The 11,805-nt window shown below is 48.1% G+C and overlaps 1 protein-coding gene across 1 annotated transcript; it reads right to left on the reverse strand.

Annotated features, from left to right (window-relative positions):
• Nucleotides 1–1,353: 1,353 nt before the first annotated feature.
• On the reverse strand, nucleotides 1,354–11,804 carry PSMD13 (proteasome 26S subunit, non-ATPase 13). The gene is made up of 13 exons (XM_004322498.4): nucleotides 11,638–11,804; nucleotides 9,915–9,993; nucleotides 8,014–8,048; nucleotides 7,875–7,930; nucleotides 7,600–7,643; nucleotides 7,328–7,414; nucleotides 6,202–6,373; nucleotides 5,138–5,217; nucleotides 4,932–5,057; nucleotides 3,335–3,397; nucleotides 2,664–2,744; nucleotides 2,364–2,480; nucleotides 1,354–1,797 (listed from the first exon to the last, which is right to left on the reverse strand). Exons 1-13 carry the CDS (start codon nucleotides 11,730–11,732, stop codon nucleotides 1,702–1,704), a joined length of 1,131 nt encoding a protein of 376 aa, XP_004322546.1. The 5' UTR covers nucleotides 11,733–11,804; the 3' UTR covers nucleotides 1,354–1,701.
• Between the last annotated feature and the right edge of the window lies 1 nt (nucleotide 11,805).

Consider the following 11,805-nt stretch of genomic DNA (forward strand, 5'->3'; position numbering starts at 1 on the left):
TCTGCCCAAGGTCATAGGACTAGGACTGAACACGTTTCCTGTTCTGGAAACGTCGCTCTGAAACCTCTGGGAGTGAAAGTCTAAAGGAAGGATTGGTCTCCAACCTGGTGTCTGATTCACTTGGGGGAGGGGTGGGGCGACTGGTCCAGGCTGTTTCAGGAAGAAACAATGAAGGTGAAATATAGCTAGTGCTTCAGAGCCTGGCTCTGAGGGTGCAGTCACTGAGAAAGAACACAGGGTGGCGGGTGGGACGGCCTCTGAACACATGCATGCATGTGTACGCGCGCGCACGCGCACACACACACACAGGGAATCCCACCCAGGCTTTCAAACAGGACCGCCACTCAGCAACTTAACACATGCCTGACACGCAGTCCGCAGGTGACCGGAAGGGAGGGCGCATGTAATGCCTGGTGGGAAGGAGTTCAAGGCCCAGGCGCAGGCCAGGCTCTGGGGCAGGGGGTGGGGCTGTGATGAGAGGCCCCACCTACAGACTGGAGCCCAGTAGGCTGTCCTCCCTCATGACCGCAGGGGTCACTGCTCATACCTCGCAGGTCTCTCCACCTGACACCCGGTAAGTCTGTCTGGGGCAGACGGCGTGAACACGGCTGGGCCGAGGGTCCAGGGCAGCCTGTCTAGCTCTCCACCCTGCTCTGGTTAGGCCCCAGGTTCAGAGGCAGTCAGCCTGGGCCTAGTGGACTCATGCGTTTTCTCAACGCAGGAGCAGGCCATCGGGCTCTCTGTGATGTTCCTCGGCTTCCTGATCCCCGCGGGCTGGGTCATGTACCACCTGGAGAGCTACAAGAAGAGCTCCATAGCATGAAGCCTTCACGGTCACCGCTCCAGGCACAGACTGGAAGATCGGATTAAACCATCCTTCCTCCTAACGTTTCCTTAGTGATTCTTTGTGTATGTGCATCTCCACCCCGCAACGCCCGCCCCGACGCCCAGCACCCGGCTGTCTGCGGGCTGGTTCCTGTCAGCACCCGGGCACTGAGGCCACAGAAGCTGCCAACTAGGTGGCAATGGGGTAGACACCTGTCAGAAGGAATAGACACCACGTCTCTCTGAGCAACAATAAAGGCAGGACTCGCCTCCTTGGCTGCCGTGCCCACCGCCCTCTGCTCTGGCTCTGCCCTGTGCCCTGTGTGGGCAGGGATGCCCTTTCCTCAGAGCAGAGGGTGAGGAAAACCAAGGCCAAATCCCCACCAAGCCCTCCCTAGGTTCCATCTCCTGCTTTTTAATCACTTTAGGCATAGGCTTGACCTGGACGCTAAGCCTAAGGAAACAGAACCACGAAAAGGACAGAGCAAGGCATTAGTTATAGAAACATTCTCAAACCACGCTGGAAAACATGTTCACACAGGTGATGTAATGGAGGCCAACCCTGGAGTGGGCCCCCTGCACACTAGGGCTACCCCCTGTGACTCCAGGGGCGGGGGGCCCACACTCCTGCTACCTCATCACTCAGCCTGGCGGCTCCTCCCCACTGCAGGCTATGGTGACAGCCACAAAGGAGGCGTCTGCCTGTGGCTGGGCACCCCCATCGATGACAGTGCTCTGTGACAGTCTTCACAGCAAGAACAACAGTCCCTACTCCAAACTGAATCCCACCCCCACCCCCAATTAAAGGCAGGTCTTCTCAGCTGCCAGTTTTATCAGCCGTGAAACACCTCTCCAGACAGGTCAGGGCAGGGGAGACTAGGTGAGGATGTCGTGGGCCTGGTGTTCCACCAGCATCTCCATGCTCTTCACGTCGGTGCACCAGAACTCCAGGCGGTCCTTCATCCCCTTGATCTGAGGGCAAACCAGGACACACGTGTGTTAAGGCCCTTGGGAATCACAGCACCTGACGGGGCAGTCCTAAATTTCCAGCTAATCCTTTCGGGCAGCATTAATAAAAAGGATATCAGAGCTGGGAAAGCGGGGTGTGTGAGATGGGATTATCCCAGCCAATTCTATCAGAAGGACATGAGGAAAAACTTGCATGAAAGAAAACAGGCAAGAATAGAGGAAAGCCACAGGATTAAATTTCCAGCAAATATAAATAAGATGGATATGAGCTCAAATCACAGAACCAGGAAAGTATTTGATCAGAGCACCAAATTAAAGATTAAAAGACATCATCAGCACAACCAGCACTGTTGTCACAATACGCTTTAAATGCAGGGCTCAAATCTCAAGCTTGCATTCAATTAGGTTCTTTGAAAAGCCCTTAGTCCCTAGAGCAGTAATTCATTCTCCGAAATCTCCTGTCTAATAATGCTTTCTTCCTAAATGGCTTCCATCCAAATGAAACAAAGGCAGCACAGATACAACCCAAAACACCCGCAAAGCTGAACTATGTATTTCAAGCACATCACCTGTTGCAAATCCAACACGCGGGGCTGCACCCAGGTCATGTGAACCCGCTTATCCACCTCGTCAATACTGCCTTTCACCAGCCCCACCGAGAGGGCCTTCATCACCAGCAACTCCACCTGTGCAGAGAGGGGGTCGTGTAAGACACCCTGGTGCCAACACGCACGTACCTGCGGACCCCGCCAGCTGTGAAACACGAGGGGAACGAGGAGCAGTTTCTTTCTGTGATCTCACACAGGAGTCCTGACCGCCCCCGAGGAGCAGCTTTGCTGCTGCACGTCCCGAGTCTAAGAACTCTGTACCTCGTTCACGGTGACTTTAGCACTTTCGGCAATTTCTTCAAAGGTGAGTTGTCTGTGATTGGCAGGTCGTGTGAAAGTCATCTGAAAAAAATTTTTGTTTATTAACTATTTTTCCAAAAAAAGATTGTCAGAGAACTGCTTGATAAGGGATATGTCTGTCAATACTTGCTCTGAAAATACAGATCTTATCAGTACCACACATACTAAAACTTTCTTAATATTAGTCATATATCTTATCTCACTAAGCTTTCAATTCCTAGATAAGAAGGTGAAGTACGCTTTATGGTAGTTTTCTACAAGAGTCACTATTCGTTTCCTGAACAAGTACTTGAGGCTGCCACGTGCCAGGGCTGTACCTGGAGCTGGGGATTCCATGGGGAACTAGAAACACAAAGTCCCTTTTCTCAAGAAGCTTAAATTCTAGTGTGGGAAACCGGATGAGCATGCAAAGAACGGCAAGTGCAATGAGGTGGCAGCTCCCGTAGCGCAGGTGGTCGGGGAATACCTCTCGGAGGCGGCGTCATCTAAGCTGAGAGCCAAACACAAACTAAAAAAGCAAGTGGTGGCAGAGGAAGAGGAAAGGTGCTGGAGAGGGTGCGGGGCAGGACGGCTAGCGGCCCAGCTCAGGCTGCGCGCCCCGAGGGCCTGGAAGTGGGCGGGGCCTCGCTTACCTCCATGAGACACAGCAACTGGATTTTCCTCAGAAGCTGGGCCTCGCTGGCTGCTAAATCAGGCTGCAAAGCGAAAGGGTACCAGTTACCTGACCTGGCTTTGAAATTCTTTCTACAGCCGTCAACTGAACAAAAAGAAACTGGGCAGGTCCAAACACTTTAGATCACTGAGGCTCATCATTTGCTTCAAGGGATCTGAACTTCACTTTTCTCAGGAAATCATTAGAAGAGTGCTTAGTTGAAGGCCTAAGGATTTTCCAAGACAAGGAGTTTACAAGGTAGGATTTGTGCTGCTGTCACCAACACCAGGGGGCAGGGCCACAGGGTGTATGCAGGTGCTGCAGGAGGGCTCCTCGCGAGGAAAGGCGGGGAGGGCACAGCCGACGCCTGAGCGGGTCTGGGTGCACTGCCTGCTCAGTCAGCTGGGTGTCAATGGGGCCTCTGAGGGACACACCGCTGGAGTTCCGGAGACTTATTCTAAACTGAAAGAGCAAGTCACTAATTTGTCACGAAAAGTGGCACTGTCATGAGAACCAGAATGCACCTTCTGCACAACCTGTACAATCTCCTTGCAGTTGTGTCTAAAGGCTATTTGCTGAGCACAGAGCCAAACCGTGGAGAGCGGCTTCCTTGACTCAGACGTTTAGTAGCTCAGACCCCGACACGGGCAGCCCTGACAGTGACACTTCTGCTACAGCCATGGACAAGTCAAGCTCTTCAGAAAGGGCCCCTCCCCCTGAACGAGCTCTTGCTGCCTGGACTGCTGGCAAGCACCTCTCAAGTTCCGACTCTTCCTGACATCTCCGTGCCAGCCGTCTTTCTTTCTGAGTGGCACACCTTCCTGAGACGCCAACACACAGGCCTCGTTAGGCTGGCTGCATCTGCTTTCTTCACAGCCCATTGTTATCTACTCTGTGCCCTTATGTGTGAGTCCTACAAGTTCACCTTGAACTTTGAGAAGATGGAAAGTTCCAGAAAAGTACAAAGACTATAACACAACCATAATTCCTATCACCATTAACATTTTAGTAATTATTTGCTTCTAATAATTTCATTTAAAAAGAATAACCTTACTGTTAAACTTCAAATCCTTGTTAAGCGCTCTCCTCACTGACTCCCACTCAACACAGGCTCCTTCCCTCTCCCCGGCCCCTCCCCCATGCAGACCCCTCTCCCCCCACTCCCCGCACCTCTGCTCCTGTCCCCTCCCCACCCCATGATCTCCCCACTCTCTAGTCACTCACGCGCTCTAGCCCCACGCGCCCTGTCTCACTTTGCCAACATGCGGAAAGCTTCCTCTCCCTCTGCTGGGCATATGCTCTTCCACACTCGTCACTAGCTAATTCCTACTCATTCCTAAGGTCACACACAGAGCAGTCCTTCTTTGGGGAAGCTTTCGGTCACACCCCCTCCACCCAACACAGGGGAAGCTCTCTCTGCTTGTGGCCCTGAGCACTGCCACAGTAACCGAGTTACCACAGCAACTAATCAGCGACCGAACCACCTGCTCAATGAGAGCAAAGTGGCGTGTAGAGGGAAGGCGCTCAACAGACAGCGGACACACGGATGAACTCCGCCAGCCCCGCCTGTGACTGACCTGCTGGCCCCAGGCGGTCTTCAGAGTCTGGAATCGCTCTACATTGCCGCTGTTAAAGGCATAGAGGGTGTCAATCAGCCACTGCCGGTCAGTGTTCCTCAGTGACTCTAGCACGGGGTGCATGAGCTGTGAGGACGGAGACGGTCAGCTGACAAAAAGTCACAGTGTCCCCTGTGTTAAGGAATCTGCACCCCAGGCCCACTTACCAGCTCTCCAAAGTTGAAAACTCCCTCGCCAAGAAGTCCTGCTAGTCCCAGCGTGAAAGCTCTCTCTTGCTGCTCAGACACTACGGCAACAACACAGCTCCGGTTACGCGCCAGGCACGAGACTCAGTCCCGTTTGGCTTTAGGAGTCTCTCATAAAATGTAAAGAAACTGTTCTGTGTAATGGTTGTATTACAAAGCCCTATGATCAGCCATCTCTTGTAAAGTATTGGATTGACTTAGATCATACCTGGAACCACATAAATGGCTTTTGTGGGAAAGGCACTCATTGCTTATCCTCACCGAACTATACGTTTTCAGCCTGTCTGCTGCCTGGCAGGTGTGCCCCTCATCCCCTCGCCTGCGTGGGAAGCAGCACCACTTCTTATTTACCTTCAAGCCACCACATTTAGCTTCTTTTGACTAGAACTCTGTTCCCTTATTCTCTTGACACATTAGTTGCTTTTTCCAATATATTTTTCTTGAGATGCAGCAATTGAAACTGTACTAACAATTTTAGGAGTTGCTGGTCCCCTTAGCTTCAACAGTATATTGTGGAAAACATCTAAAATATGCTGAAATAGGCTACATTTCTTTTCTAAACACATATTCCTTTTGCACTTTTCCCAAAAGTCACTGGCCACTTTTCTTTCCACCCTCAAACCCTTGAAAATTCCATAATTTATTCCCCTGGGTCCAGCATTTCACTTTTTACGACAAGAGTCCCAGGTTCAGGGATCTCACCGTGCCCTCCATCCTGCGAGAGGTTAAGGCACCTGCATCACTGTCCTTCTCACAGAGGCCTCTGACTCAGAGAACACAGAGACCTGGAGAAGGGGCAGTAAAGGGGCTACGAGGTGCGAGCCTCATTTTCACCTGAATTAAACGCTGAAGACAAATACAATGCAGAAACGAAGCTTAAACAACTCTTCCCACCACATGGACTTTCTTCTAAAAGGAATGAACACATCTGAATAATTCCTGAGATTGGCTGCCTCAGGCATGTCACAGCTGCTATGACGTGTGAGTGAGTTCCTCGTGTGACATGGACTTTCTGGCCACGTTACCTGGCAGATCCTTGATGTCAACACAGCCCAGAAACCGCAGCGCATCTTTGTAGTAGGATGCATGGTTTCCGATTGTTTGATAGTATTTACTGGAGAGGTCGTAGAAACGACTGTGAACGGATGTCACCCCAGGGAGGTTATTGAGCATTTCTTCAACATCTTCAATTGTTTCCTACACACAGGAAGTGAAATTGCCTTTCTTTGTAACTTGAAACATTTTTCAAGTAACATATGACAAGATGAAAAGCAAAAGCCACAAATGACTAATTTGACTATGTTAAAATGGAAAACTTCAGTTCATCCAAAACACAGAAAAAAGAACAAAGACAAGCTATAGACTATGAAAAGATATTTAAAGCACATGCAACCCATAGGGGAATATGACCAAGGCTAAGTAAAAAACTCTTAAAAATCAAGAGAAGATAAGCAACACAAAAAAATGGGCAAAAGAAAAGATAAAACGGGCAATTTATAGAAGTGGAGACGTGAGCAGAGTGGTAATCAGTAATCAAGAAATGTAAAGTAAACTTTCAGTGAGACACCATCTCATCTCAACAGATCAGTAAGAGCTGAGCAGCTGAAAATGCCAAGTGTTGAAGGGATGGCGCGTCGGGAGTGTCTGTATGATGCACTGACCACAGAAGTTGGTCTGCTATCCATATTCACACCTATCCCCAAAATTACACTAAAATGAAAGTAAGAAAGGCATAAACACAGACAGGAGTCTTCAACAATGATAATTAGGAAGCAGAAAGGGCTGGGTCAATGGTGAATGGCGAGAACCCACGTGCTGTGGACCACTGGAGGCTGTGTGGGCTCCTGCTGGATGGGCGTGCTGTGGTCACACAGGGGAGAACTCTGTTTAAGGGCAACAGGCATCGTATCAACAAGTTATTCTTAAGTGGTTTTGAAAAGAAAAAAAAAAAACCACATACACACAGAACAACAAGGCAAAGTGGTGAAATGTCAACAATGGGAGTCTGAGGTAAGGGTAGAGGAGAGTTCTTTTGCTATTTTTGCAACTTTCTTGTAATTTAAAATTATTTAAAAATAAATAAAGAAGAAAAATAGGATTTTTGCCCCCTACAACTTTAAACAACGATAATCTGTACTGCGGCAATCTCACCTTTGTAACTTGTAGGTCCCCGATATTTAATTTTAGAGCTCCAATTGCGGTTTTACACAGGATCACTGCCTCATCGCTACTTTTCACCTAAAGAATCAGAAACAAGGGAGCCTCAGAACTGTGGGCAGCAGACTAACAAGGAAGGTATCTGTACACTGATTTAACCTGCAGGACTAGAGACACACTGGTGTCTAGAGTTGTGAACAGTAAGCACAGACACAAACTATAAGTCAAACATATTTTAAAAGATCTGGCTCAAACTTCACATTTACCTTCTCACGAGTCTTTTCCAGAAAAGTAAGAGCCACATTAGGATCTAGAAAAGAGAGAACAGAGTCAGAAGAACCACCAACAGAGTATCTTTACAGATTACTTTTGACCAACCAGGACATTTTTAGGTGGGATAATCTTTAGGTTTAGACCGTAAAATACAAAACTTAGAATTTTACATTTTCTACTGAAATGCAAAAGTTCAAATAACTTATACTTCAAGATCATTTAAATTACCATTAGGATCTATTCCTTTATGAAACAAAGTGAGACTCACCAGTCATCTGTCTAACTACATGAAGAATGATTTCTACCAGGGACAAAGGATTCACCCTGAAATAAAAACCACATCTTTGAGTGTCAACAAATATCAACGTATCCATTTTCAAAAACAAAAACTGACAAAAGAGTTTTACCTGTGTTCAAATTCACTGATGAAGTTTTCATAAAGCTGTAGAACCAAAACATGGAGAGTAATTACAGGACGTCTTTCACTCGGCAAAAGCAAAACTTCAGACACTACCATGATGCCCACACGCAGCAGGCATTGCGTAAATGTTTGCTGAATGACAGAAGACCCATATTGGGGCTTATTAAGTTCACATAAATGATCACCAATCAATTACTGAAGAAAGCTATGGTTTTTTTTTTTTTTTTCTGGCTTTGGGAATTAGAACCCTACCCTGTGAGAATCTCCCGAAGACCAACTTCTCTATTCGTCCTCCAAAGTATGCTGAGTAAACAGACTATCAGTCTGAAAGGTTCACTAACCTGACAGAGGTCAGAAGGTGGCAGGCTAATTACGTCCCATTATCAAATAGCTTAGCCATTCAGCAAACATTTGAGCACTTACTCAGACCCTTTGCTAGGCACTACAGACAGAGAATGTACAAGACAAAAACTGAGCTTTTAAGGAGCTTCTGGCCTAGTAGAGAAGAGAGACTTGCAAACAAATAAGTGACAACACTGTGAGTTAAAAAGCAAAGAAGAAAGCACATAGCTGGAGCAGCCAATGAGAGAGGTTGCAAATATTCTGCTATGAGTAGAAAGTGATTTAAAGACAAGAAGCCAAAGAAGAGAGACGAACAATTATGAATTATCCATAACGATGATACAGAACCTTAGGGAACAAATATTAAGACAGCTCTAATTTATCATTTTCCCACATACTCCAGAAGACAGCATGCCCAGCAAAATCTCCAGACTTACAGACGATTACAAGTTCCTCTGAACTTGTAAAATGTCAAACTGGTAGATATAAACCACAAGAAAATCTTAGAAGCCCAGACGGTGGAATAACAAAGTGGTAAGCTTCACTGTGAGCACATTTAAAGTAATGTACTCAGGGCCAATAATTCAAACTACCATTATGAACTAGCTTGCAGTTCCAATGCATGAATCAGTTCCTCTGATTCATCCAGAATCCAAGAGAAAGACAACAAGGAGAGATGTCAGGAAAGACTTCAAAGAGTAGGCTACCAGTGAACAAATCTGGGGTGGGGTGGGTTTGTCAGGGGATCTGGGAAAGGCTGGGGCAGAGAGTGTATTTTTCTGTTGACAAAATTCTAGAAGTGCTCTATTACAGAGGCAGCATGATACTAAGCAGCATTCCCCCTCCAAGCCTCCTGTCCCCCAGTGAAGCACATCCTCCACACTGCCCAGGACAAAGCGTTCGGGCAAACAAGCAGCGTCAGTGGGGGAGAGGGAAGAGGAGTGACGGCAGTTATAACAGTTGTCCACCTTCCCTGGTGGTCCAGTGGCTGAGACTCCGCGTCCCCAGTGCAGGGGGCCCGGGTTTGAACACTGGTCAGGGAACTAGATCCCGAATGCCACAACTAAGAGCCCGCATGCTGCAACTAGATCTCGCACGTGGCAACGAAGATCCCTCATGCCCCAACTCAAACCCAGCGCAGCCAAATAAATTAACAAAAAAAAATCTATAAACAATAAGATACAGGGGCATGCTAAGAGAGAGCATTTTAGGTCGGGATTTTAGAAGGAGCCAGAATGTCTGTGTTTGAATCCTCTTCTGTCACTTATTAGCTGTGATCTATGGCAAGTCACTTAATCTCTTGGTGTCTGCCTCTACATAAAAAAAAAACAGGACAGAAATAGGACAGCAGTAGTACTTATCTCCCAATGCTGTTACAGGTGAATGAGTAAATGTGTAAAGCACTCAGAACAAACGGCACCTGACAAAAAGTGGTGGCTGAATAGGCTTATTGTTATAGATATTATTATTGTAAAGCCCGCCTATTATTTTAAAAAGTACTTGAACACATTTATATACTCTGACCTAGCATGGCAAATCATTTACCTTAATGAGACCATCTCCTTGGGCAAAGCATGGGTCCTGCACAAAGTCAAGCACCTGAAGTGTCAGCTGATGCCACAACCTGAAAAACACAAGGCTCTTAAGACCTATAACCTAGCGTCAGTCACAGACATCTTCACCCTTGATGGTCCTATCAAATAACAAATACCAACCAGTCTCTACTGTGTAATACAAGAATGCTAAAGCGGATGCGTTTTAAAGCTGAGTTCTTTCCCTGGCTCTGCCCCTCAGTGGTTATGTCACCCTGAGATCACTTAACCTCTCCAAGACTCAGTTTCCTCAGCTATGAATGGAGAACACCTTTCCAGACTACCTCAAAGCGTTGAGAGGCTTGACTGGAAACAAGAACTCTGGAATCACACATACCTAATTTGAACTCCTGGCTCTTCTACCTATTAGCTGAGTATCTCAGGGAAGGAGCTTAAACTGAGCTTCAGCTTCCTCATCTTTAAACGGGATGAAGGACTGAATGAGCTAATACAGAAAGCCTCTAGAACAATGACATAGCACACTTGAAACCAAAGGCTAATTTCTAAGAGTGCAGATAAAATGCTCTGAAAAATACAAAGTGCTACACATGCAACTATTTGCCAAAAACTAAGAATTTTCTCTCAAAAATTGCTAATAGCAGAAGGCTGCTGAACATCATCAAAACACATACTGAGGGCTTCCCCGGTGGTGCAGTGGTTGGGAGTCCGCCTGCCGATGCAGGGGACACGGGTTCGTGCCCCGGTCCGGGAAGATCCCACGTGCCGCGGAGCGGCTGGGCCCGTGAGCCATGGCCGCTGAGCCTGCGCGTCCGGAGCCTGTGCTCCGCAACGGGAGAGGCCACAGCAGTGAGAGGCCCGCGTACCGCAAAACAAAAACAAAAACAAAAAAACCAACACATACTGAATATCCATGTGAAAGGCACTATGCTAAAAGCTAGGGTTGTTAACAGGGAGGTATTACAAGAGGTGTATTTTTCTATGGAACATCACTAAACCAATGCCAGCAACTCATTCGATTCATTTAAAAAGAGGTTATTGCTCAGCAACTGATAATTTAATTGTTCTGAAATTCACCGTTTCTAAGCAAAACTGAGACCTCTCTAGGGGCACAAAGCCCAACATGAAATGCAATAAAAAGTATGGGCCACGGGAGAGGGGAGAAGTGGTTGCACCCCACCGTGTAACCTGAGGCAGAATCAACGGGGGGAAAAAAAATAAACTGCACTGGCCTCTGGGTTATCTGCTCCAGACTGCCGAGAAAGACAACTGTAGCTACAGTGCCACTATGACAAAGCTAAGTACAAGACACCGGTATCTGTTATACAAAATGTATGGCAGCCTGACCCCGAAAGGGTGTTTTGCTTGTTTGACGGGAATCAAGAGGTAAAATCAGAGCCCTGAACCGTTTTCGTAAGACCAGAAGGAAGGGGAGTTTCGAAGCCTCAGTCACAGCCCCTCGGTCTGGAAGGCAGTGAACCCTAGATCCCAAAACCCAGCCTATGGCTCTCCTCCTCGGTCCTTGTGGGATGTCACCCCCTCCCTCGTCGGCCCTGCCTTCCGGGGTCCTCAGCGCACCTCCTCGGTCTAGCCTGTCCCCACTCTCTCCACACGGGTCTGAGCGCCCTCAGTCCATCAAGGTCCCGGGCCTCCCCCGTACCCACTCCGTGTCGCTCTCCCATCCCAGAACGCCCGGGTCCCCTTGGCTCGGGGCTCACTTCTTAGTGTAGAGCTCCTCCAGACGGTGCCACACGGCGGCCTGGCCGGGACCGGAGCTCTGGCTCTGCTGTAAGAAGCCGGGTACGTCCTTCATGACGGGAGGAAGACGCCGGGACAGCGGTACTGCGGGGACGGCCAGGCCGCGGGGTAGGGCTGCCAGAAATGCT

Source organism: Tursiops truncatus, chromosome 8 (genome assembly GCF_011762595.2).
Source record: "Tursiops truncatus isolate mTurTru1 chromosome 8, mTurTru1.mat.Y, whole genome shotgun sequence".
NCBI lineage: Eukaryota > Metazoa > Chordata > Mammalia > Artiodactyla > Delphinidae > Tursiops > Tursiops truncatus.

Bases quoted from the DNA above. Each gene is read 5' to 3' on its own strand.
- PSMD13 (XM_004322498.4), bottom strand. From the start codon at position 11,732: ATGAAGGACGTACCCGGCTTCTTACAGCAGAGCCAGAGCTCCGGTCCC. The intron at 7,931-8,013 runs GTAAAACTCTTT...TTTTTATTTCAG, and splicing joins ATCAGTGAATTTGAACACAG to GGTGAATCCTTTGTCCCTGG. The intron at 1,798-2,363 runs GTGATGTGCTTG...GTTTGCCCTCAG, and splicing joins GCGTGTTGGATTTGCAACAG to ATCAAGGGGATGAAGGACCG.